Source organism: Bubalus kerabau, chromosome 11 (genome assembly GCF_029407905.1).
Source record: "Bubalus kerabau isolate K-KA32 ecotype Philippines breed swamp buffalo chromosome 11, PCC_UOA_SB_1v2, whole genome shotgun sequence".
NCBI lineage: Eukaryota > Metazoa > Chordata > Mammalia > Artiodactyla > Bovidae > Bubalus > Bubalus kerabau.
The window spans coordinates 76610282-76638086 of record NC_073634.1 but is presented as its reverse complement, the minus strand read 5'-3'; the positions used below and the strand labels follow the sequence as shown (position 1 = coordinate 76638086).

Genomic DNA, 27805 nt, shown 5'->3' with positions numbered 1-27805 from the left:
CTATTTGTTTTTCTGGAACAGCCTTTATGTTACCACGTGTTTATTCTAAAAAGCTCATCTGAGACGTTTGTGTCTCATCTTCTCCTATCACCAATGTGAGAAAAGTGAAGGAGAAGGGAGAGTGACATGAACTCTTCTGCAGGAACTAGAAAGATGAAATGTAGAACGTGAGTGATCTACTCTAAGTAAGGTTGTACACCACGTGCGCAACCAGGACAATATCAGCAAGGCCCCAACCCCTGCGGCCACTGCTTCAACCATTCAATTACACCCTGGTTTCAGGGAAGATGAAAACTTCACTAGCTGGATTTTTAAGTCATATATATAAAATGACAAATATAATGGGCTTTTGCATTCATTTTTTTTAAAAGTTTACTGAAGAACAGCAGCATCATCTTCTTTTTTGGCCACACCATAAAACATGTGGGATTTTAGTTCTGCAACCAGGGATCAAACCTATGCTTCCTGCCCTGGGGGATGTAATCTTAGCCACTGGGCCACCAGGGAAGTCCCATTTTTGTGTTAATTTTATGAAGCTTGTGCTTACAAAATGTCATAGTAACTTAGAGTAAAATACCTTTGCATTAATGAGAACTGTATCATCTTGGTTTTGAAAATCATATGTCCGCCTATCATATTTACCAATTCTAATATAGTGTCTCCTATTTTCCAAAACTTTTTGTATACAATAAGATCATACCTGGAAAAAAGGTAAAGGGTTGATAAGCCAGAAAATTCTCAGTGAAAATACTGCCAGGACACAAATGCTTGTTACAGTCTGATTTTAACTATTGCATCTAATAAGATAAAACAGGAATTCTCTAAAACCAGCTAAAATTAGAATGAAAGTGAAGTCGCTCAGTCGTGTCTGACTCTTTGCGACCCCATGGACCGTAGCCTACCAGGCTCCTCCATCCATGGGATTTTCCAGGCAAGAATTCTGGAGTGGGTTGCCGTTTCCTTCTCCAGGGGATATTCCCGACCCAGGGATCGAACCTGGGTCTCCAACATTGTAGGCAGACGGGTTTTTTAAATAGAATACAGATTGTGGTCCATGCCTTATACTGTAGTTGGCAATATTATCATCTGGAAATAAGGAACATTCCCATGTCAAACATTCATTGCATTATACAAGCAACGTAAGTGGCTAGAAAGAACATAAACTGGCTTAAAAGTGATAGATTTCTGATACAGAACTTCTAGAGTAGACATCTCTTTTTGGTCCCTGACCATCCAAATGCTGAGTCTACATCAACGTACACCCTACCTTATGCAACATGCATACTTCCCACTACCAAAGTACGAAGAAAGAAAGAAAAAAACAAAAATATGTGTTTTCCCATCTTTATTTGAAACTAAGACAGGGGCACATAACACAAGCTCCACTAATAAGACGCATCTGCTCCAGACGTCAAATAGGAGAAAGAACGCCCAAGAATCCACCCAGCGAGGATGGCGACAGGAGCAGTCACATGCAGCGTCTGAGAGCAGAGAGGGGCTGTCATATTGGCACCCACAGTCCATCATCAGTGGTGTCTGGAGCACAAGCAGCAATATCCATGCCCAGCTTGGTGGCAGAGGTGCTTCCTGAGACCACTTATGTGGTATGATTTTGAGCTCTGTTCGTGGCAGTGTGGTCTTCAAGCCTACTTTCCCAACCTTAGAAAGCTGAGGGCTCACCCATATTCTTTTAATGAATTAGCCAGAGATAATTCCTACTGGTTACAACTAAGAACTCCGATGAATATAGCCTCCATCCTGAAGGGGCTCAGAAAGATGACTCAAACAAAACATTCCAGAAGCTCAAAGCAAGAGTAAGCAAGCCTGATCGCCCGCAGAACAAGGATGGAAAGCAAGCGCTTCCCCACAGAAAAGTCAAGCTTTGCTGCACAGCTGATGACATTTTTAAGGTAAATGTGCTCAAAACATTTTTTGCAGACACAGATTGCATGATGTAAGAATACCCAGGAAATTCCATAAGGGAAAGTAAAAATGAATCTCTGAAGAGATTTCCACAGAAATCAGGATTCTGATTACCTCTGGGGAGAGAGAGGAATTGTAACACAGAAAGGAGAAACAAGGGGTTCTTCCAGGGTGCTGACAACATCCTATTTCTTGGCCTCTCGAGTGTTTATATGGATATTTGCTTTAGACCAATTCATTAAACTGTACTTTGTTTTAGCTATTTTTCCATAGGTGTTTTCAATTTCTGAATAAAACCTTTTAAAAAATGAATCCTGGGAAAGTGAAGGTTACCATTATTGGACAAAACTAACGGTTTAAGGGAGAGAAAGATGAAAAGGAAATATACAGGCTAAAAAACATTTAAAACGTTTAACCTGCAATGCATAAAATTTTCCATAATGAGAATTTCCATAACAAAATGTAAAAAATAGTAAAAACCCCAAGGTTCTGGTCCCATCTTCAAATGTCTATTAATAGAAGACTGGCTATTAGGCTATAAAAGAATGAAAAAACATATGAAAGATAGAGAATTATATCCAAGATAGATTACTAAGTGAAAAAGCAAAGCAAGGCTTTGAACAAAATAATTGCTAGAACAAAATCTAGCAATTATGTTAAAAAGGAGAGAATAGAAACAATATTCTCATCTACCTGTATACATATAAATTGTCTGAAAGGATACTGAAAAATTACAGTTGCTTCTAGGGTCAAAAGCAAGCAGCCAAAGGAAAGCAATGAAAGAGTGGGCACTTTTCACTTTATAAATAATACATGTTTGTTCTAGAAGAGGAGGTTCTTAAGCCAATAAACTAAGCTTCCAACAAATGACACTAGGAAAAGAACAGCAAATTAAACCCAAAACAAGCAAAAGGAAAAAAATACTGAGTAAGAGCAAAAATCAGTGAAATTCAAAACTGAAAACCAATAAAGAAAATCAATGAAACCAAAAGCTGGTTCTCTGAATAAACCAGTAACACTGATAAACCTCTAGCCAGACTGACTAAGAAAAAAAGAGAGAACACACACATTACCAATATCAAAAATGAAAGAAGGGGTATTAGTAGAGACTCTCTAGCTATTAAAGAAATAATAAGGAAATATTACAAAAACTTTATGTCCATAAATTCAACAACTTGGATGAACTGGACAATACAAGCTACTCCTTGAAAAACGCAAACTATTAAAGCTTACTCAAGAATAAATAAGTGGCCTGAATAGACCCATATCCATTATAGAAATCGAATCTGTATTTTTAAGCCTTCTAAAAAATAAAGCTCTTTATTCAGAGAGCTGGCAAATTCTAAACATTTAAAGAAGAAATAATTGCATTTCTACTCTCTTCCAGAGAGTAAAAAAGGACGGAAGACATCCCAATTCTTTTATGAGGCCAGCATTCTTCTGATAACAAAAACGCTTAAATACATCATGACAAAAGAAAATAGCAAGTCAGTATCTCTTGTGACCACAGGTACAAAACTTTCAACAAAATGTGAGCAAATTTAATTCAGCAATAAATAAAAATGAATTAAAAATCACAATCCAGGGGGCCTTATCCCAGTGATGTAACACGAGTTTGACATGTGAAAATCAATCACTGTAAAGAGAAAAGCCCTATGATCATCCAAATAGGTACAGATAATAATATTCAACATCCATTCCTGATAAATACTCTCAGAAAACCAGGGGGAAAAAAGCACTTCCTCAGTGGGCATTTTCAAAAAATAAACACTGCTAGTAACATCATACTTAATGATGAAAGATTAAGTGTTTTTTCCCTCAGATCAAGGACAAGTCAAGGATGACTGCTTTCACTGTTAGAATGCAATACCACATTAGAGAACCCAGGTGCTGAAATAAAGCAAGAATGCACAGAGATTGAAAGTTCAAAAATACAACTGCATCTTCTCCAGACAATATGACGTTCTGTGTAAAAAATCCCAAAGAACCCGCCAAAAAAATGTATAGAACATACCAAAATAATAAAGGACTTTAGCAAGATTGCAGTATACAAGGCCAACATAGAAAATTCAAATTTCTATTAATTAGCAAAAGATAACTGGAAATAAAATAGCAAGAAAATATGAAAATGCAGATAATGTTTAAAAAATACATGTTCAAGATTTGTATGCTGAAAACTATAAAATACTGATGAAAGAAAAAAAGAAAATGTAAACAGTTACACCACATTCATGAAATAAAAGACTCACTGCTTATTTTAAAATGTTAATTCTCCATAAATGGATCAGAATACTATCGTGATTCAATGTAATCCCAAATTCAGTATAGGGATATTTTTTTAAAAATCAACAGGCTAATTCTTCATATTTCCTTAGCTTTCTCAGTCAGTTCAGTTTAGTCACTCAGTCATGTCCGACTGTGCAACTCCATGAATCGCAGCACGCCAGGCCTCCCTGTCCATCACCAACTCCCGGAGTTCACTGAGACTCACGTCCATCGAGTCAGTGATGCCATCCAGTCACCTCATCCCCTGTCGTCCCCTTCTCCTCCTGCCCCCAACCCCTCCCAGCATCAGAGTCTTTTCCAATGAGTCAACTCTTCGCATGAGGTAGCCAAAGTACTGGAGTTTCAGCTTTAGCATCATTTCTTCAAAAGAACACCCAGGGCTGATCTCCTTCAGAATGGACTGGTTGGATCGCCTTGCAGTCCAAGGGACTCTCAAGAGCCTTCTCCATCACCACACTTCAAAAGCATCAATTCTTCAGCACTCAGCTTTCTTCACAGTCCAACTCTCACATCCATACATGACCACTGGAAAAACCATAGCCTTGACTAGACGAACCTTTGTTGGCAAAGTAATGTCTCTGCTTTTCAATATGCTGTCTAGGTTGGTCATAACTTTCCTTCCAAGGAGTAAGCGTCTTTTAATTTCATGGCTGCAGTCACCATTTGTAGTGATTTTGGAGCCCAAAAAAATAAAGTCTGACACTCTTTCCACTGTTTCCCCATCTATTTCCCATGAAGTGATGGGACCAGGTGCCATGATCCTCATTTTCTGAATGTTGAGCTTTAAGCCAACTTTTTCACTCTCCACTTTCACTTTCATCAAGAGGCTTTTGAGTTCCTCTTCACTTTCTGCCATAAGGGTGGTGTCATCTGCATATCTGAGGTTATTGATATTTCTCCCAGCAATCTTGATTCCAGCTTGTGCTTCTTCCAGCCCAGCATTTCTCATGATGTACTCTGCGTATAAGTTAAATAAGCAGGGTGACAATATACAGCCTTGACGTACTCCTTTTCCTATTTGGAACCAGTCTGTTGCTCCATGTCCAGTTCTAAATGTTGCTTCCTGACCTGCATATAGGTTTCTCAAGAGGCAGGTCAGGTGGTCTGGTATTCCCATCTCTTTCAGAACTTTCCACAGTTTATCTAAACCTATACAAATGCCAATAAGGCATGAGAATAAAGATACTATTCAGATGCCTAACACCCACCCTGTTCTTGGTGGTACTTTCAAAAGGTTCTCATGTTTTTTAATATGCATCCAACCAGTATGGACCTAACAGAAGCAGAAGATATTAAGAAGAGGTGGCAAAAATACACAGAAGAACTGTACAAAAAAGAGCTTCATAACCCAGATAATCACAATGGTGTGATCACTCACCTACAGCCAGACATTCTGGAATGCAAACTCAAGTGGGCCTTAGGAAGCATCACTACGAACAAAGCTAGTAGAGGTGATGGAATTCCAGTTGAGCTATTTCAAATCCTAAAAGATGATGCTGTGAAAGTGTTGAACTCAATATGTCAACAAATTTGGAAAACTCAGCAGCGGCCACAGGACTGGAAAAGGTCAGTTTTCATTCCAATCCCAAAGAAAGGCAATGCCAAAGAATGCTCAAACTACCACACAGTTGTACGTACCTCATACACTAGCAAAGTAATGCTCAAAATTTCCCAAGCCAGGGACTTCCCCAGTGGTCCAGTGGCCAAGACTCTGAGCTCCCAATGCAAAGGACCTGGGGTTCGATTCCTGGTCAGGGAACTAGATCCCACATGCCACAACTAAGACCCAGTTCAGTCAAAATAAATAAATAAATAATAAATAAAATATTAAAAAAAAAAAATTCCCCAAGCCAGGCTTCAACAGTATGTGAACCATGAACTTCCAGATGTTTAAGCTGGATTTAGAAAAGGCAGAGACCAGAGATGAAAATGCCAACATCCACTGGATCATCGAAAAAGCAAGAGAGTTGCAGAAAAACATCTACTTCTGCTTTATTGACTATGCCAAAGCCTTTGACTGTATGGATCACAACCACTGTGGACAATTCTTAAAGAGATGGGAATTCTCAACTACCTGACCTGCCTCCTGAGAATGTATATTTGTGTGTCAGGAAGCAACTGTTAGAACTGGACATGGAACAACAGACTGGTTCCAAATTGGGAAGGAGTACGTCATGGCTGTATATTGTCACTGTGCTTATTTAACTTATATGCAGAGTACACCATGATAAATGTTGGACTGGATGAAGCACGAACTGTGGAATCAAGATTGCCAGGAGAAATATCAATGACCTCAGATATGCAGATAACACCACACTTACAGCAGAAAGTGAAAAAGAACTAAAGAGCCTTTTGATGAAAGTGAAACAGGAGAGTGAAAAATTTGACTAAAACTCAACATTCAGAAAACTAAGATCATGGCATTTGGTCCCATCACTTCATGGCAAATAGATGGGGAAACAATGGAAACAGTGAGAGACTTTATTTTGGGGGCTCCAAAATCACTGCAGATGGTGACTGCAGCCATGAAATTTAAAGATGCTTGCTCCCCGGAAGGAAAGTTATGACTGACCTAGACAGCATATTAAAAAGCAGAGACATTACATTCCCAACAAAGGTCCATCTAGTCAAAGCTATGGTTTTTTCCAGTGGTCATGTATGGATGTGCGAGTTGGACTATAAAGAAAGCTGAGCACCAAAGAATTGATGATTTTGAACTGTGGTGTTGGAGAAGACTCTTCAGAGTCTCTTGGACTGTGAGGAGATCCAACCAGTCCATCCTAAAGGAAATCAGTCCTGGATGTTCATTGGAGGGACTGATGCTGAAGCTGAAACTCCAATACTTTGGCCATCTGATGCGAAGAGCTGCCTCATTTGAAAAGACCCTGATGCTGGGAATGATTGAAGGCAGGAGGAGAAGGGGATGACAGAGGATGAGATGGTTGGATGACATCACTGACCTGATGGGCATGACTTGAGCAAGCTCCAGGAGTTGTTGATGGACAGGGAGGCCTAGTGTGCTGTAGTCCATGGTTTCACAAAGAGTTGGACATGACTGAACAATTGAACTGAACTGAAAGCTAAGAACTACCAATACAGAGCTTGTGATGCAATACAAAGACTTTAGCTTGTATTTCACAGGCAATGATAAATCAAAGGACATAATGAAAGATGAAAGAGAATTAATCATATTGTTTATGTATAACTTTTTCTGGCTCCAAATCTCATGTTCTTCCTTCAAAGTAACAAAATAATATCTATTCCTTGCCACAAAAACGAAAATAATGCCATCTATGCAGACAGACAGGAGAGTGTGGCAGAGCCCAGCATACTGACAAGAGACCCGGGTCAAAATCAACTCTTAGTGAAGAAAGTACTCATCGGTAAATGCCATAAAACAGGTTTTAGTGGGTCTATGACATTTTTACTTCTAAAAATTATTGTAACAGAACTTAAACAGCACTTTTTCCTAATCTTCAAAATGCTTTAGAAACATTTATTTTCACAATAATTTGCATCCCTTATTCAAATATTCTTTAACTCAACTCTGTTGCAATAATAGTCCTGGATTCAGAAAGTCTTGTATTCAAATACAGAATAGCAGCTATACTTCTCAACTGACCTGTATTCTTTTCCACTCATTGGTTATTACTGGTCTCAACAGCTGGCCTCAGATCAAGCAGGCTGTATTCTTTAGAACTCTGCATTCGAATGCGTATATCTTTCCTGTTCTCCTTTGCTTTTCGCGTCTCTTCTTTTCACAGCCTTTATGTTTAAGAACCTGTTTATAAGCATGTAACTGTGTATCCTGGGAATGGTAGGGGTGGGGTCAAATTATGAATCTCCCCCACTTATAATGCTTACCATCACTTAAAACTTTAGGTTCACAGTTTGAACTACCAAAAGATTTATTCACTCTTCAAAAGGAAGTATTACTGTAAGCAAGTTAATAAATGATATATTTAAATATACTTTATAGATACTTATTAAAGAGACATATAAAAATCTAAGCATAAAAGCATGAAGAAATAGTTATCCAATAAAATAAATGCAGGGGTAGTCTCACAATTCTTCCTCAAATCACGTTATTTTTACTTATCTCAAAAAGAAAAAAAAGTTAGCTCCCTCCTCTCAACTATTTGCTTTGTGGCCAAACCTTAGCATTTACTCCTTTGCTCTGAATGCTTTTCTTGGCATTGAAATCTCTTGGCCTACTTTAAGCCTAACAACTTCCTGTAACTGCCCCCAAACCCAGCAAAGGGAAGGTGTCGCTTTTACTTGTGCAATATTTGGTTAGAGCTCTGCATTTTTCCTCTGCAATTAGAGGCAGTGGAGAGAAGTCGCACTCACTTAGCAGCCTGATCCCTTACGACTCTGTCCTTTATCTGACTGATTCCTTCTTCTTGGAAAAATCTCATTCTTGATTCTTCCCACCAGACATCTGAATTTAATCCATAAACCCCAGTCAAGTTACATTTAAAACTGAACAGTCCCCTGCCCTTAGCATATAACCTCACCAACATCCACGTTTTCAGTACTTCCAAAGTCAAGTCCAAGTTCATACTAGGATCAGTTCTCTTCAGACAAGATCTGGAAAGATTTTTAACCTGGTTTCATCACCCAAAAAATGTGACTCGTTTAAAATCTGGCCTAGCTGGAAAGTTGATTAATAGGTCAATACTTAAGGTATAACACAATTAATACTGAATATGAACCCCTATAGAAAGATGCTAAAATGAAAGGTGGAACAGGTAATATACAGGAGGATGTTGAGGATGACAGGAGAGAGGAAACGTGTTATTCTAACCCCACCCACACAGAATCCCTCTGGGGAACAGCCCCCACCAATAAGGAACATGATGACTCTCGTTCTCAGACTTCCCTAGATGATTCAGCTCCACAGACCAATCATTTTTACAGGCTGACAATAAACCATGCACGTGACTTCTAAAAAGAGTTCTTATCCGACACTGAGACAACACCTCGATGAGCTCTGCGCCAAGCTAAGCAGACAGTGAGTCACTGAATAAACACTTATGTTTTAACATGCAGGTACCCTGAGAAGTCTCTGCACTCCTCACCTGTGTGCCTTTTGCATGGGAATTTGCTCATTTCAGTTTAGTAAAGTCTCAAATTTTTGGATACTTAAACTAACCCAAATTGAATGGTTGTCGATAGCTTTGCACTATCTAATAAGAGTTTGTTATTCAAATTAATACTTTCAAAAACAGGACTATAGGGAGCACTTTTTACTTAAGAAAACAAGCTGTTTTTACATCTTTGGCAAACAACTGTAAATGCTGCCAACCATAAATTAGTATTCTTGCATAAAAATAGACTTCTACTTCAGAAACACAATTACCAGTCCAATTATCACACGTAGCTAACTAAGAGTAATAAGAGCATTTCTCCTGGATTTTCAAAAACTCATATTTTTCCAATTAATCTTCATTTACAAAACTTCACTGTGAATGTATTATGCAATAATCAACGGCAAATCAAGAATCTATTTGCAAATGTCAAAGAGCTTAATCAAGTAAAATCAACACAGAGTATTATTCAAATTTATCACAATCAGAATGCCTGTTAATTTTCATTTCAATCCTACAAATATTTATTAAGAATCCAGCATTGCAGAAATAAAAGGTAGAATCTCTGCTCTCAAGGACTTTCAATTGTATTTGTATAATTATAAAGCAGTTGAGAGCATTATACAATTGAAACTCAAAATAATGATCTAGACAAGCACGACAAGTCCTCATAGGGATGAAAATGGAATTGCTGATAACAGGGAAGACTATAGGGTGGGAAAAACCAGGGGTGGGGAGGGGGTGGTGGGCAGAAGACCAACCAAAATGCATAGAGAGAAGAAATAAGAATGCCATATCAGAAAACTGAACAGTGCCTCAAGTAGCTTAATTAGAGCTTGGTGAGAGTACCGAATTAAGGACTGATAGTGTAGGGCACTAGTGGTAAAGAATCTGCCTGCCAATGCAGGAGACACAAGAGATGCGGGTTCGATCCCTGGGTCAGGAAGATCCCCTGAAGAAAGAAATGGCAACCCATGCCAGAATTCTTGCTTGGAAAGTGCCATGGACAGAGGAACCTGGTAGGCTATAGTTCATGGGGCGCAAAGAGTCGGATATGACTGAATGGCTAAGCACATACACATATGGTATCAGATCTGAGGAGTACAAACTTCATTGAAAAACCAGATGAATCTTTGAGTGTTTCCAAGGTGGGAAGTTACATGATGAAAATAGTGTCTTCATCAGATTACTTTAGAGGTGAGTTTTGAATGGACTAGAGAAGTTCCTCTGTTATTTCTGCTCTCCTTACTTTCAGGGGAAAAACAAGGCAAGGAAAAAGCAACCCTCGGAAAAAGTATTCCTCTTGCCTTTTCTTTAAAAAAAAAAAAAAAAAAGATGAAAAGGAAAAAATAAAATAAAGACCAAAATAACAACCTCTCCCCTCACAATTTTTTTATGTGAAATTTTTTTTTAGCTAACGGTCAAGCCTTTTGCAGGTCTGCATATCCTGAAATCAGAGTACTGTCTGAAAATTTGCACAAATACTTGTGTTCTCTTGGGAGACAACAAAAGCTTTAAAATTTAAAGAGCAAGGAAGTGATGGGTAGAGAAACAAATGAACTTCAAAGTAATTCTGTCACCAAGCACTTAGACTAGGGCTCAGTGAGCTGGCTTCGGGGGTCACACTTCCCATCACATCACACAATGCACATTATCCACAGCAGTATCCTACAGGGCAGGGCGTGCTGTGTGGACACCCAGGCTCCACTCCACTCTGCCACCAAAGCGACTGTTCTCCATTTTGCAACAGGTTTCCCCTTAGGATTTCACCTTTATAAAACATTCAAAAGCCCAGCTCGTTCTTCACCATCCCCTGGAAATTTCCTGAAAAAGCTATGGTCAGATATTCTAAGAATTAGAAGAATTAACTAATCTTAGCTCTTCTAGGAGCTAAATAGGCTACTATCGAGGGCATCAAAAGCTTCCCATCCAAGCACTAATTCTCTCCTATTTTTACTTGGCTTTTCCCTGTCATCCTGAATCCATCAAAAAACAGGCAGAGGTATCAGTAAATACTGTACATAAATAAATGAAATGTTTGTGTCTCCCAGGAAATTGTACCTTTGTTTAAAAATCACTAATGGGGAAGACCATAACCTAATAATATCCTTTTTCAGCAATGTCCATTCCATAAACATGCTAGGCACGTTCAGAACTTAAGGAATACATTTGTTTTTATTTAAAGTGAACTAGTTCAGTTTTGCTTTTTTTTATTTTATATTGCTTCATTTTCTTGCATCCAGTATTAAAAGGGAACTTTGGAAACTTTCAATGTATCCAAATTAAACTGCTAAAACAAGATTTTAAAATGGTTTTCAGCCATATTTCCAAACTACACAGAAATGTTTTTCCTATAAAATACATCATAAATTAGATGTATCAAAGTCTTTAGCCTAAAGGAATCTTCAGATTGCTCAAATTTGAAAGAGTATTTTCTATAGTTATGTTAGATGGTAAACAATAACCCTGGGCCTTTCACTGATATGTTTAGTAGATATGCTTTGAAGATTTTATCCAAGCCTAGTTTCATTAGATGTATGATTTTTTTAGCAGGTTTGTTCCATTAAAGGTGGAATTTCACTATATCTCGTTTTGGTGAAGGTCACCGACTCATTTACAAAACAAATCTTGATTAAAAAAAAATAGTAGGGAAGATAAGGTTCAATAGTCAGGTAAAGTGTAAAGGAATTTCTTAGGAAGTCATTATAAAACATTTTTCCTTCTTACAGAGGAAAACATAGAATACAATAATTATCCAAGAAGAATCTCCTATCAGGTTTAAACTATAAAAGTTTAGACCATCAATTCAAAATGAGGTAAGTCTTCTAGAAAATAATCTATCAGAAATCACAATGACTCTGAACTTCCCTGGCAGTCTAGTGGTTAAGACTTCGCCTTCCACTGCAGGGGCTGTCAGTTTGATTGCTGGTCAGTAAGCTAAGATCCCACATGCCTCATGGTCAAAAAAAAAAGAAAACACCCAAAACATAAAATAGAAGCAATATTGTAACAAATTCAATATAAAGACTTTAAAAATGGTCCATATCAAAAAAATCTTTAAAAAAAAAGAAAAGAAACCATTATGGTTCAATCAATAGCTGGTACCAGGCCTCCCCCTAAAGCAGCATGATTACAAAAAGAGGCCCCTAAACATATATCTAAATACTAAAACTATCAATCAAGCCAATAGATTACTCATTAAAATACACTATATCTCTGTACAATGACTAATATACCTTCAAAATGACCTGGAAAGTCAAATTCACCATCTGGGATTCAGACACTTGATGCTCCCACACTGGGAGAATCTGGCCCCCTTTTCCTGCCACCTCCAGCACACCCCATACTTTGAAAAACCATATATGCATGTGGACACTCCAGCCTACATGTCCACAACTTGCCCACATCTACTGCAAATATCCAACCCAAGACGATTCCTTGGATTCAAGGGTACAACTATCTTAAAAAAAAAAATCAACAAGACAACTTACATCAGTTTCAAAAGTATAAGTATTAGAGCAAATGGACTGGGAATTTTAAAATAAACCTAATAAATATGTTAAAGAGACATATGAAAATATATTTTCAGGGAAATGCAAATAAAAACCATAATGGGATATCATCTCTCATCTGTTGGAATGGCTATTATCAAAAATAGTAAATAAGAAGTGTTGATGAGGATGTAGAGAAAATGAAACTCTTGTACGCTGCTGGTGGGAATGTAAACAGGTACAGCCACTATGGAAAACAGTATGGAAGTTCCTCAAAAATTTAGACATAGAACTACCACATGATCCAGAAATTCTACTTCTGGGAGTTTATTGGAAGAAAATGAAAACACTAACTCAAAAAGATATATGCACCTATCTGTTCACTGAACCATTATTTACAACAGCCAAGACATGGAAGCAATCTAGGAGTCCATCAGTATATGAATAGAATAAAGAAAATACGGTGTATATGTATGTATATAAATATATATACAAAGATATACATATACACATACATACATACACAATGAAATATTAGTCATAAAAAAAGGTAATCTTGCATTTGCAATATGGATGGACGTTGAGGGCAGTATGCTAAGTGAAATAAGTCAGATGGGTAAAGACAAATATCATATGATCTCACTTTTCTGTGTAATCTGTTGATTAAAAAAAAAGAAATTTCCAGTTCAGCGATTCAGAGAATGGGCTGGTGGTTGCCAGAAGCAAGGGGTGGAGGGTGGGCAAAATGGGACAGGGGGTCAAAGGTACAAACTTTCAGTTACAAAATAAATAAGTCATGGGGATGTAACATACAGCATGGTAACCACAGTTTAAAACATTGTATTGGATATCTGAAAATTTCTAAGAGAGATCTTAAAAGTTTTCATCAGCAGAAAAAAATTTTTGTAACTATGTATGGTGACAGATGTTAACTCTCTGAAGTGACTTAGCATAGCATAGCACAGACCTATTGTGGTGATCATTTTACAATATACAAATATTGAATCATTACGTTGTATACCTGAAACTAATAATAATGAAATAAGAACTACAAATCACATAAAGAATGAATCAGACATACTAGGTTTGAAAAATACAGTTAACTGAAAAATAACATAATAAATGGGACAAACAGTAAAACAGCTCTAAACAAAGAACAAATTAATGAGGAGAAGTGCAGACTGATAAAACTCTTCCAAAAGGAGGCAGAGAAAGTCAAAGAATTGAAGCTTAGATGAGAAACAATAGGAGACAGAAGAAGTAAATATGACAATATTCCAAAAAAATAAATAAAAACGGAGGAAATATTTGGCAATGACAGATCAGTTTATTCTGATCACCTCTTCCTCTGAGTAAAAGTAGAAAAGATGGGGAAAAAAAACTTTTAATCTTTCTGAATGCAAATGAGGACTAATAACTAAGTCAACTAATGTAAAGGAGCTGGATGACCAGAGAGCTGAGGGCAATGGCTGAAACCACTTTTTCCATGCAAGCAATTTTCTGATCTCAGAGGAGAGCTCAGAAAGGCTGAATCACAGAGTAGTAACTCTGAAAGTATTAAGGAGCTGGAAGAGACACGTGAACACTGAATCCTGACGAAACTGCCTGCTCCTCCTCCCATTACTCTGGGTTGAAAGCCAAAGGCTGTGCCTGGACCACTAGCGTGCAGAAGTGACACAGGGCTCACACAGGGCTGGAAACTGAACTCAGGTGCCTCCGCACTGCTGAGGTCTCCAGGCACCTGGAAAAGCAAACAGAAACCCTCTCTGTAGGAAAACATTCTCCTAGGCCTCAAAGTATTTCTGCAAAATGTTTTAAAATATAATCTCTGATATATAATAAAAATTTAAAAATTTTGGAATATGTTTCTCACATAATATAAAATAATAAGGCAAAAAGGAAATAAGATAACAAGAATGAATACCAGAAACAGCAAACAGTATAAAAAGAACCATAGGGAATCTAGATATTGGATTAAAAGCCCAGATCTTACCAAAAAATTCTGCTTATTGTATTCAAGGAATGTAAGAATGATGCATTTGGCATCACGGTAATATTGCTGAAGACCAAAAGAAAAAAGAAAAGGAAAAAAAAAATCTTAAGAGTTGCAAAGGAAATTGACAGATTACCATCAAAGCAACTAAAATTACATTCACTGTCAATTTCTCATCAGAAATAACAGAAGCTACAAAAATATTAGAACAATATTCTTAAAATGTTGAAAGAAAAAAATGTCAACCAAAACTCGTATACCAGATGAAAATATTCTTCAAGTATGAACGTGGAAATTTGAAACAAAAATTAAGACAATGTGCCACAATCTGACTTGCAGAAAGGAAATACCAAAGGGTATTCTTCAGGCAGAAAGAAAACAATTTCTGATAGAAGCTTGAAAATGTAGGAGAGGGTGAAAAACAACAAAACTAACAAACTATGAAGTCTGAGCATTCTAAGGCTTACAAAATGTGAATCAAAGGGATCTCCTATTTACTAGTACAGTTTGGAAGAATCATATGATACTTCCCAAAAATCAGTTCCCTGATGGTCCAGTGGCTGAGACTCCAAGCTCCCAATGCAGGGGGACGGGGTTCGATCCCTGGTCAGGAAACTAGATCCCACATGCCACAACTAAGGGTTTACATGCTACAACTAAGACCCAGTGTGCCCAAATAAATGAATAAATAAATATTTAAAATAAATAAATATCAATTCCATTTAAAGCTGAACTTTCAAATATCCAACAGCTCAGCAATACTATGCCTCAGTTTAGAACCAAGTAAACATTTGGACAATGTACCATGAAACATGTATAAGAATATTCCAAGCAGTGTTGTTTCCTAGAGCAAATATCTAGAAAACATCACGGTAGTGTAGAAATACAACAGAACGTTTTATGCCAGTTAAAATAACTGAACTATAGATAAACACAACATGAATGAATCTTTAAAATGTGTTAGTGGATGAAAAATAAATAATATAATAGTACATCAGCATGGCACTCTTTTTATAATTGTAAAAATATTTCAACTTAGATAATACTTTATGTCCATACATGTGAAAACAATGTTTTTTTAAGAAACAAGGAAATGATAACACAAAATTAGGACAGGGTTCACCTCAGTTAAGCATAGGTCAGTGGGATGGGTTAGAAGAGATAAACGTAAATAATTGTCAATGTTCATGTTTAAGTGCTTAGGTTAGATAGTGGATTGGTGGGTGTTTGTTATTTCAATGATGAGGGCAAAAAGAGTATACGGGGGAAAAAAACCAGGAGCTATAGCAGTGGTCCAGGCAAAAGATGATGCCAGAGGTCTGGGATGTAGTAATGGGGACGGGGAGTTCAGTTCAGTTCAGTCACTCAGTCAGACATGACTCTTTGCAACCCCATGAACCGGCATCACGCCGTGCCTCCCTATCCATCACCAACTCCTGGAGTCCACCCAAACCCATGTCCATTTAGTCAGTGATGCCATCCAGCCATCTCATCCTCTGTCGTCCCCTTCTCCTCCTTCCCTCAATCTTTCCCAGCATCACGGACTTTTCAAGTGAGTCAGCTCTTCACATCAGGTGGCTAAAATACTGAAGTTTCAGCTTCAACATCAGTCCTTCCAATGAACACCCAGGACTGATCTCCTTTAGCATGGACTGGTTGGATCTCCTTGTAGTCCTAGGGACTCTCAAGAGTCTTCTCCAACACCACAGTTCAAAACCATCAATTCTTCGGCGCTCAGCTTTCTTTATAGTTCAACTCTCACATCTGTATATGACTACTGGAAAAACCACAGCCTTGACTAGATGGACCTTTGTGGACAAAGTAACATAGCTGCTTTTTAATATGCTGTCTAGGTTGATCATAACTTTCCTCCAAGGAGTAAGCATCTTTTAATTTCATGGCTGCAATCACCATCTGCAGTGATTTTGGAGCCAAAAAAATAAAAGTCTGACACTGTTTCCACTGCTTCCCCATCTATTTCCCATGAAGTGATGGGACCAGATGCCATGATCTTCGTTTTCTGAATGTGGAGCTTTAAGCCAACTTTTTCACTCTCCTCTCTCACCCTCATCAAGAGGCTCTTCAGTTCTTCTTCACTTTCTGCCATAAGGGTGGTGTCATCTGCATATCTGAGGTTAACGATATTTCTCCCGGCAATCTTGATTCCAGCCTGTGCTTCATCCAGCCCAGTGTTTCTCATGATGTACTCTGCATATAAGTTAAATAAGCACGGTGACAATATACACCCTTGATGTACTCCTTTCCCTATTTGGAACCAGTCTGTTGTTCCATGTCCAGTTCTAACTGTTGCTTCCTGACCTGCATACAGGTTTCTCAAGAGGCAAGTCAGGTGGTCTGTATTCCCATCTCTTTCAGAAATTTCCACAGTTCATTATGATCCACACAGTCAAAGGCTTTGGCATAGTCAATTAAGCAGAAATAGATGTTTTTCTGGAAGTCTCTTGCTTTTTTGATGATCCAGCGAATGTTGGCAATTTGATCTCTGGTTCCTCTGCCTTTTCTAAAACCAGCTTGAACATCTGGAAGTTCATGGTTCACATATTGCTGAAGCCTGACTTGGAGAATTTTGAGCATTGCTCTACTAACATGTGAAATGAGTACAACTGTGCAGTAGTTGGAGCATTCTTTGGCATTGCCATTCTTTGGGATTGGAATGAAAACTGACCTTTTCCAGTCCTGTGGCCACTGCTGAGTTTTCCAAATTTGCTGGCATATTGAGTGCAGCATTTTCACAGCATCATCTCTTAGGATTTGAAATACCATCACCTCCACTAGCTTTGTTTGTAGTGATGCTTCCTAAGGCCCACTTGAGTTCGCATTCCAGGATGTCTGGCTCTAAGTTAGTGTGAGTGATCACACCATTGTGATTATCTGGGTCGTGAAGATCTGTTTTGTACAGTTCTTCTGTGTATTCTTGCCACCTCTTCTTAATATCTTCTGCTTCTGCTAGGTCCATACCATTTCTGTCCTTTATTGAGCCCATCTTTCCATGAAATGTTCCCTTGGTATCTCTAATTTTCTTGAAGAGATCTCTAGTCTTTCCCATTCTGTTGTTTTCCTCTATTTCTTTGCATTGATCGCTGAGGAAGGCTTTCTTATCTCTCCTTGCTATTCTTTAGAACTCTGCATTCAAATGGGTATATCTTTCCTCTTCTTCTTTGCTTTTCATTTCTCTTCTTTTCATAGCTATTTGTAAGGCCTCCTCAGACAGCCATTTTGCTTTTTTGCATTTCTTTTTCTTGGGGATGGTCTTGATTCCTGTCTCCTATATAGTGTCGCGAACCTCCGTCCATAGTTCATCAGGCACTCTGTGTATCAGATCTAGGCCCTTAAATCTATTTCTCACTTCCACTGTATAGTCATAAGGGATTTGATTTATGTCATACCTGAATAGTCTAGTGGTTTTCCCTACTTTCTTCAATTTAGGTCTGAATTTGGCAATAAGGAGTTCATGATCTGAGCCACAGTCAGCTCCCAGTCTTGTTTTTACTGACTGTATAGAGCTTCTCCATCTTTGGCTGCAAAGAATACAATCAATCTGATTTCAGTGTTGGCCATCTGGTGATGTCCATGTGTAGAGTCTTCTCTTGTGTCGTTGGAAGAGGGTGTTTGCTATGACCAGTGCGTTCTCTTGGCAAAACTCTATTAGCCTTTGCCCTGCTTCATTCTGTACTCCAAAGCCAAATTTGCCTGTTACTCCAGGTGTTTCCTGACTTCCTACTTTTGCATTCCAGTGCCCTATAATGAAAAGGACATCTTTTTTGGGTGTTAGTTCTAAAAGGTCTTGTAGGTCTTCATAAAACCGTTCAACTTCAGCTTCTTCAGCATTACTGGAGTTGATAGACCTGAAGGCTATTCGAGAGGCAGAAATGAAAGAACTTGGTAACTGACTGAACACTGGGGCTGACGGAGAAGGAAGAGTTATAATGACTCTCAGTTTCAGGTTAAGGACTGGATGGAGAGCAGGACTACTTAAAAAGAAGGGGAACAATAAGCTTCCAATGCACTGCAAGGAACTGAGTAATGCACACTGTAGTCAGCACCTTTATATCCAGTGCAACTGTCCCCACGATGAGGCAACATGGGCTGAGGGTGAGAATTTAACTGCCCTCGGTCCTAAAGGCATAAATGCTTTGTTCCAGCTAAAAACAACAAAACAAAACAAAACACCTAACACTTACACAAACATGGCCCAAATGCACATTTCTGGAGGGAGACTCCGGTACTTCTGCTTGGTGTTGAAAGAAAACTGGCTCTCTCTGCCTACCTAGGCTTGACCGGAAACATTTAGTAGCTGCTAGCAGGCATTTTCTGAAGCAGAAGGATAAATGTGATAGAAGAGGTAGGCAAAGCCAAGACCACTATAAAGAAATGCAGCCAGGGCCCTGGGGCAACCACAATCCCGGGCTGGCCTGCCTCTGGCTCCTCTGCCATGTGAGCCTGTGCGCCGGTTACCAGAAAAGCCCATGTGAGTAAGCTTCCTACTGCTTACAGCTGAAGACATGGAACTACTACAGGGGCTGGAAACAGAAGGAAGGTTAATAAATCACAAACTCTAAATCGGCTCAACTGAAGAAGAGTAAGGAAGGCTTCCTATCCCTCATGCTGGGAATTTGGATATCCTTGTTACAAAGAAAAAAAAAAGTTGGTTAAAGCACCACCCTCTGTAGCTTTGGACCAGGCCATGTAACTACAGTACCATAACTGTGGTACCAAGGGCCTGAGAGAGGAACAACTGAGGCTCACAGAATATTCTGGCTAGCTCCTCACAGCTTAAAGTCCTACACACAGAAGTTTATAATGTTATTCTTTGCATTCTACAATGTTTATAATTGTCAAATGTGAAGTATTTTAAATTCTAAGTTTCAAAAAAATTAATTCCTAAGAAAGTATACACTTAAGGGAGAAAATTTTAGATCCTGTTTGCTCTGTATGGTTGTTTCAAGGTCTCACAATCTATTATAATAATCAGAAATAACCTGACCAAACTTTCACTATGAGTTTGGAGGTGAGGGAATTTAATAACTAAGTAATTGGTACATGCAAATTTTAACACTGAGAACTTATGCAACAAAAAAGCCTGAAAAGATCAATTAAAATAACATGAATTCTACATCAAAGGAACTCTCCAGCCTAAGTAACACAGTGGCCATTATATAAAGAGACTACTCCTTTTTGAACTATTTAACAATAAAATGGGATTCCCTAATAGCTCAGTTGGTAAAGAATCCACCTGCATTGCAGGAGACCCCGGTTCGATTCCTGGGTTGGGAAGATCCACTGGACAAGGGATAGCGTACCCACTCCAGTATTTTGGGCTTCCCTTGTGGCTCAGCTGGTAAAGAATTCACCTGCAATGTGGGAGACCTGGGTTTGATCCCTGGGTTGGGAAGATCCCCTGGGGAAGGGGAAGGCTACCCACTCCAGTATTCTGGTCTGGAGAATTCCATGCACTGTACAGTCCATGGGGTCACAAAGAGTCGGACACAACTGAGTGACTTTCACTCACAACAACAAAATGTCCTGATTTTCAAAAATAAAATTTTGACAACCAGATTTTTTATTTTTGTTTTGGTACAAGAAAGCCAATTTCAAGTTTCCAGAGTGCTAACTCAGTAAGCTCATATCATATAAAGATTTCAAGATTAGTCAAGCTTTGATGATTTACTCTGATGCCCAGGCCCATGCATCAGACATGAGAATTACCAAAGTCAGCACTGTCGTACTATTATTCCTCACTCTTCGTAACTCATTCATTCCTTTCATCTTTCCTAGCTCTCTTCAGCGTGCCCTCTACTGATGTGTCTTCATCTGATTCCTGTCCGTTGCTTTCCTTTGTCTCTTGCTGTGCGTGTCCAGCTTTCCCCTACCATGTCCTAGGACGCCTCTGTGCCTTCTGCCCTTCCCTTTGGTCTTCCCATTCTCCCTCTGCTATATCTTCATTCTCCCTTCTCCTCTAATCTTTAGTCATAGTAGTTAACTTATCTGATATAATTATAGAATCAAAGTTTATAATCTCCGCTTTGTCATTTTTAAGTTGTCAGATGATTTTTATTCCAATACTTTGGCTACCTGATGGAAGAGCTGACTCATTTGAAAAGACCCTGATCCTGGGAAAGATTGAGGGCAGGAGGAGAAGGGGACGACAGAGGATGAGATGGCTGGATGGCATCACCAACTCAATGGACATGGGTTTGGGTGGACTCCGGGATTTGGTGATGGACAGGAAGGCCTGGCGTGCTACGGTTCATGGGGTCACAAAGAGTCAGACACGACTGAACAACTGAACTGACAGACTGACTGATGGTTTTTATTTCTGACTTTAAAAATACTGTTTCTTACATTGTGTTGCATGGCCCTGAACTGACGCACTCAGCAAGTCAGTATCATGATAAGGTACTGTTTACTCACCACAGAACAACAGTTTTTACTAAGGTTTTTGAATCAGAAGAAGCATTCCTTGGACAGTATAAAACTAAGCTACTGAATTCATTCATCTAAACTGCTTTAAGAAAATGACACTAGAATTCTGGGACTCATATTTTAAGAATTCAAATTTCTTTTTAAAAAACTGTTATTAAATGGATGGAATATCTAATGTGATAACATCTTTAAAAATGTTGTGAATTTAGTGACTGCCTCTGTGTGACCTGGCCTTGCCATCTGAATGGCTTTACCATTAATTCACAGAACCTTCAATATTATAAAGTGTAACTAACAGCATTCTACAAATACCTGAACTTGCTTTTCTACAGAGAGAAAAATGAAGGAAAGAGAATGAACCCATCCAAACCAGATAGCTGACAGTATAGCAGGAATCAGCAACTAAATCCTTAGTTCCCAGAAAATAACCTCAGTGCTTCCATCATTTATGATTCCTTTTTATTCTTTATCATATAAACTTCATTCTCCATAAATACCAATAAAACAACTCATTTCTGTTTTACTTTGGAGTATCTTTAGTTTTCTTCTATTGTTTGAAGGTTTAGACACAATGTTCTACATGGAAAAAAATTAAAATAGAATCCTAAACATAAATAAAGAGAAAGCAAGATACTATAGGCCAAGGGCAATTGTTATTTCATCATAAAGAAAAGTTAGCCTAGATGTCAGATAGAAAGCCTCCTAATCAAATGTACAACTTGGCTATATTTCACTGGATACAGAACATCAATATTAAGGCATCTATGCTTTTACCAAACAGTGTGTCTCAAGTGTTCTGACTCTCCCTAATGTTACAGAGGTTACTATGTGACATGCCGCAGGACAGTAAGTCATTCTGGCACTGAACCAGTCTTTAGAAGGGACTTATACTAATTCATTTCCCTATTAACTGTGACTCTGAGTTGACAAGCCCTGGCAAGGCAGTGTGAAAGAAGGATGATTAGGAGAGAAATATTCTTAAGATGGAGTAAGCAGGGAAGGTACTAGCCTGTCATATGCAGCAATCATGAAGTTGAGAAGGAGGCTGATGGACTGCTCCACACTGATTTGGTGAGTGGAAGGAAGGCGCTTGTTCAGCTGGTAGTAGAGGGATGAGATGACGGTCTCGAGGCGGGAGACACTGATCTCAGTGCTGTGGTCCAGTGTATTAAGGCCATTGTCTCGGAAGGCTTCAATCATGTTCCAGATATCAACAAGATGGACTAGGACACAAAGAAGAGAAGCTGTCAACAGCTCAACAGTTTTAATTTATCAGAAAGCTGTAAGAACTTCACATTTATTTATATTTAATGGAATAGTGAAGGGTAGGGCTTCCCTGGTGGCTCAGTGCCAATGTGGGAGACACGGGTGGGATCCTTGGTCCTGGAGGATCCCACATGCTGTGGAGCAACTAAACCAGTGCACCACAACTACTGAGCGGGTACTCCAGAGCTCAGGAGTCCCAACTACTGAACCCACATGCTACAGTTACTGAAGCCCACGCGCCCGAGGGCCCATGCTCTGCACCAAGAGAAGCCACCGCAAGGAGAAGCCCTTGCACTGCAACGAGGGAGTAGCCCCTACTCTCTGCAACTAGAGAAAGCCCACGCAGCAATGAGGACCCAACACCGCCATAAATAAATAAATAATTTTTAAAAAAGAACAGTGAGAATGGCAGAATATGTCACCCCAAAATATGTCACTTTGACCTATGGATTAGTTTGAGCTAAAGACACTTGAAAAACAGCAGATGCCAAAAAGGACACTCTGACCTCCCCCTTTCTTCCCCAAAGCAGAAATAAAAAGTCCCATGTGAACAATGCCCTCCCTATTTCAGGAGGAAAGAAACATCCTCATCACCAGAGGCAGTGAATTGAGGGTCAGAGAAATCTGTACCGACTTCACTAAAACAACTCTTGTCTTTAGTCTCTCGATATTTTATTTTTCCACAACTGCTACTCTTTGTTCAACTCAGTATATAAGCACTTAGTCCTACTCACTTCTTTTTTGCCTCCCCTTTGCTGCTTCAAAAATACACAATGCAAAATGTAACAGAACCTCAAAAAGACAACGTCACAAGCTTTGTGGGAGATAGTAACATACTCCTCTTAGCAAGTGACAGAATAAACATATAAAAAGATAAGTACAGTCATAGACAAAGTTTACAACCAATAAAGTAGGCATAATTGACACCATATGAAGTCCTGCCCCAATGATCAGAAAATATGCTTTATTTTTGAGAACAAAAGGAATATGCATAAAAATTGACCTTAAAAAAATATTGACCTTACCCTGAGTCATAAAGCTAATTTCAATAAATGTTAAAGGATTAAAGTCATATAAACATTGTCCTCTGGTTAAAACAAAATTAAGTCAGATATCATTATCAAAAGAAAACTTTTAAAATAAACCTTATCTTTAGAAATGAAGAACCATACTACTAGGAACTTCCTTAATCTGATTAAGGAGATCTACAAAAAACTGCAGCAAACATATTACTTAATAGTAAAATGTTGAAAGCCGTTTCTCTAATACTGAGAATGAGATAAAAACGCCCACTATCATCCTTCCTATTGTATTTCAGATCCTAAACCATATAAATATGCAGTAATTATCAGTACAAACATTGGAAATAAAGAAATGTAACTCATTCAAATGACAAAATTATATACATTAAAAATCATAAAGACTCTATACATTTATCACTAAAATTAATATGTGAGTCTAGAATGACTGCTAGATACAAATCAAGATATGCAAGTCACTGCATTTCCACATACCAGTTACAGGTAATGAAATTTTAAAAACATATAATAGTATTACACATCATCAAGAATTTAGGAATAAGTCCAATAAAGGATGTGTAGCATCTCTACCAAAATATCTATAACTAGCAAAAAATGAAAATCTAAATAAATGGAGGGATATACCATGTTTATAGAATAAAATCTCAACACTGGAAATACAGCAATTCTCCCCAACTTGATCTACAGATTCAGTGCAATCCCAAGAAAATCCCAAGTGCTATATATTAAAAGGATGAATTTTACCATATGTAAATTAAATTTTTAATTTTATAATTAAAATTATGTTTTTAGTATAAATTAACAGATTCTAAAATTTGTGTGAAAATAAATGTAAAAAGGAGTATGTCTCTATAGAACAAAGTAGGGAGACTTGTTCTACCTGATATTCAGAACATGCTATAAAGCTATAACAATGATTATTGGTACAAGGATAGACAAATAGACCAATAGAACACAAGAGTCCAAAAGCAGATCCTCTCATATATGGACACAGCTATCAACATTCTGGTACATTTCTCCTAATGAATATGAGAGAAAGATTTTTTTAGTAATGGGGAAACCGGATGGTCTCTTCAATAAACAGTGTAAGGTCAACTGAACATACATATGGAAAAAATTTGATTCCGACTTATACTCTCCACCCACAAAAAAATTTCAGGTGGATTGAAGAATCATATGTGACAACATAGAACTTCTAAAACCATGCATCTTTTGTTTATATTACTAATGACATTAGCCTGGCTCAGCCCACACACAGACTAGTGTGTTCCAAGAATTATAGGAAGAATTATAAAACTGGTAGTTGCCCTAGGACAGTGGTTTTCAAACTTTTTGACAACCCACAAAAATGTATTTTAATCAAAACACACATACACACACACTTCTAGATATATAAAAAACATGTTCCACAAAATGCCTTACTATATAAGTTATATTCTAGCTTTTTGCCCTTCTTCTTTCTCTCCATTACATGCTTTAAATTCTGACTACAGTCCACCAAAACGGTTTCAGGAACCATCAACAGGTCACAACCCATAATTTGAAAAACAATGCTCTGGGAAATCCAGAGAAGAAACATGACTTTAATCTAGGATGGCATGGTAAACTCTTCAAAGAGAATTTTAAGCTAGAATTTCTGAGTAGGACTTAAAGCAGTGAAGAAGTATTTAGATACAAAGTGACTTATAATAAATGGCAAACAAAACCTAGACTAAAACAGATTTTCCCACTCTAAGGCTAATGATCTTTAGATTACACAAAACAGTTTTTCCTTAATACACACACAAACACATATATGAGAAAAGTACAATAATTCTAAATTAGTTCTCTGTACACAAATTAAGAAGGATTTTATATGCCTGTGTATATACATATACACATACATATATTTATTTCATAAGTAGCAACTGTGGAAGCAACTGCTTATAGAAAAGGCTGATTTATAAGTTTAATCAAGAAAGTTCATTTTTATTATACCTTTATCAAAATATTAGCTTTTCTTTCCCTCCAGAAACTGATAAATTGTATTAATTTTATATAAAACTTTTCACTAAAAACAGTGACAAGGAGAAATCAATTCTCCTATTTAAAGAATTAAGTAATCTCAAAGCTAGTTACCGTACTGAGTTTCTTAAATATTTTGAGGGACACCCAGAATAAATCAAGAAGTTCTTTCCATTATGAAGCTTACATTCTGATAAACACTTATGACAAAAAATAACTTAATTAACATTACAATACAACTAGAAGACAGTAAAATCCTTTATACTATCAAGAGCTCTATCATAGAAATGAGTAGAAATGACTTACGGTTGCATCGTTTTTGTACAAATCGTAATTTGCAAGCTGTTCTGTAAGTTGATAGTCGTATGACATCAAAATTCTGAGCACCTGAAAAAGGGCAAATAAAAAAACCTTCAATTAGATTTACCATTTAATTTCCACACACTGGGGAAGTGACTCTATTCTATTGTGTTGGCACAGGCTCTACATAACATGTCAACTAGGCCTTCTTTGGCTAAAACACAAGGTGGAGAAGAAGGGTTAAGAAACGCTTCTGTGTGCCCACTCCATGCCAAGCACGATGCCAGCAGTTTTGCCTACATCAGTCTGTCTGCTAGTCTAGGAAAACTCTGAGGGCAGGACCACTCATGATTTGAGTGAATGAATTACATATTCTGCAAAGTGAAAATCAGTGGTAGAGTAGGAAAGACCTCAGCCTAGAGTCAGGAAAGCTCAATTCCAGACCCAGTCTGACCACCAACCATGGACCATGACTGTGGCCGTGTTACATCCCTTCTTCTTGGCCTCACTGGCCTCATCTGAAAAATCAGGGAACTGGACCAGCTGATCTCTAAGGTCCCCTTCCATGTCTGAGGCAGACTGGGTTTTTTGAGAAAGGGCCATGCCAGTATTTCCAGACCACTGTTTTATGTGCTTCTAGTACACTGCCCCTCCCCAGCAAGAGCTAAAGATTATTTCCCTCCACCTGCATGTGAAGTCATGGTGACTGCCTCTACAAAGACAGTGTGGCAGAGGAACACTGCCTGATTTCTGAAGATGGGTGATAAACCTGGGACAGCTTGCCTCTGCTCTCACTCTCTGAGGATGCTTGGAAGCTGGACATCATTGTTGTAAAGAAGCCCAAAGTAGCTGGATGTGGAGAGACCACACAGAGATGCTGGTAGGCAGAGGAACCGAGCATCAGCTCAAAGTCAGCAGCAACTGCCAAACACGCAAGTGAGCAAGTCAAATGACCCAGCCTTGAGTCTGAGCCTTCCAGCAGAGGCCTCAGGCTTCATGCAGCAAAGTCAAGACATCAGCACTGGATGATGTTCTGTTTTCAGACCCAAAAAAAGATGTAAAATAAATGACTGTTCAGGGATAAGTGATATATAGCCATAGTAACTAGAACAAAGCCTAAATTACATGAGGCTATGAATCAAACTTTATTTTCATTTCAAAATTTGCTGTAAAAGTCTCCTTGAACGTTAAGCCCACTTCAAGGAATTCTGACCTCCAATGTGAGGTTTTTTTTTTATTTCATCCATACTGCCTTTGTAAGATCTGGCAGCAACTTTTGACTCAATAGAGGGAAAGGGAACTGTCATAAATTATCTTCTTCTACCAATATTTACAGTCATCTCTCATTTCTGCTCATTCCACAGTATAGGAAAAAAAAAAAGAAGGATTTTTCCAGGTTTTTGGTGAACATACTTATTGACCAAAAATTGAAGCAAAGATTTCTTTTAATCTCATTTCAATCAACCTTTACCTTGATGTCACGATTAAAATTATTTCCTTCATCACCTGGCTCTCACAAAATTTCTATCCTTCTATACATACACCCCAACTCCAGTACTCTTGCCTGGAAAATCCCATGGACGGAGGAGCCTGGTAGGCTGAAGTCCACGGGGTCGTTGAGAGTCGGACACGACTGAGCGGCTTCACTTTCACTTTCCACTTTCATGCATTGGAGAAGGAAATGGCAACCCACTCCAGTGTTCTTGCCTGGAGAATCCCAGGGATGGGGGAGCCTGGTGGGCTGCCGTCTATGGGGTCGCACAGGGTCGGACACGACTGAAGCAACGCAGCAGCAGCATACATACACCATTCAGTCCTGTTTTTTTAATATAACAGGTTTTTTGAAATAGAATTCACCCATTTAAAGTATTCAATTTAGTTGTACAACCATCACCACAGTTTTTAGAAACTTTTCACTATTTCAAAAAGAAACCTCTTCCCCTTATGAGTCACTCTGCTTATTTCTTA

At 38.3% G+C, this 27805-nt stretch overlaps 1 protein-coding gene across 14 annotated transcripts in view; it reads right to left on the bottom strand.

The window, feature by feature from the left end:
- The window catches only part of DTNB (dystrobrevin beta), a 243928-nt gene that overhangs the window by 171560 nt on the left and 44563 nt on the right, over window positions 1-27805 (bottom strand). For all 14 annotated transcript variants that reach the window (XM_055540744.1, XM_055540746.1, XM_055540748.1 and 11 more), the window contains 2 exons: window positions 25844-25924; window positions 22237-22450 (listed from right to left, as the gene is read on the bottom strand). In XM_055540744.1, the coding sequence (XP_055396719.1) occupies window positions 22237-22450; window positions 25844-25924 (295 nt within the window). The remainder of the gene's footprint in view (window positions 1-22236; window positions 22451-25843; window positions 25925-27805) is intronic.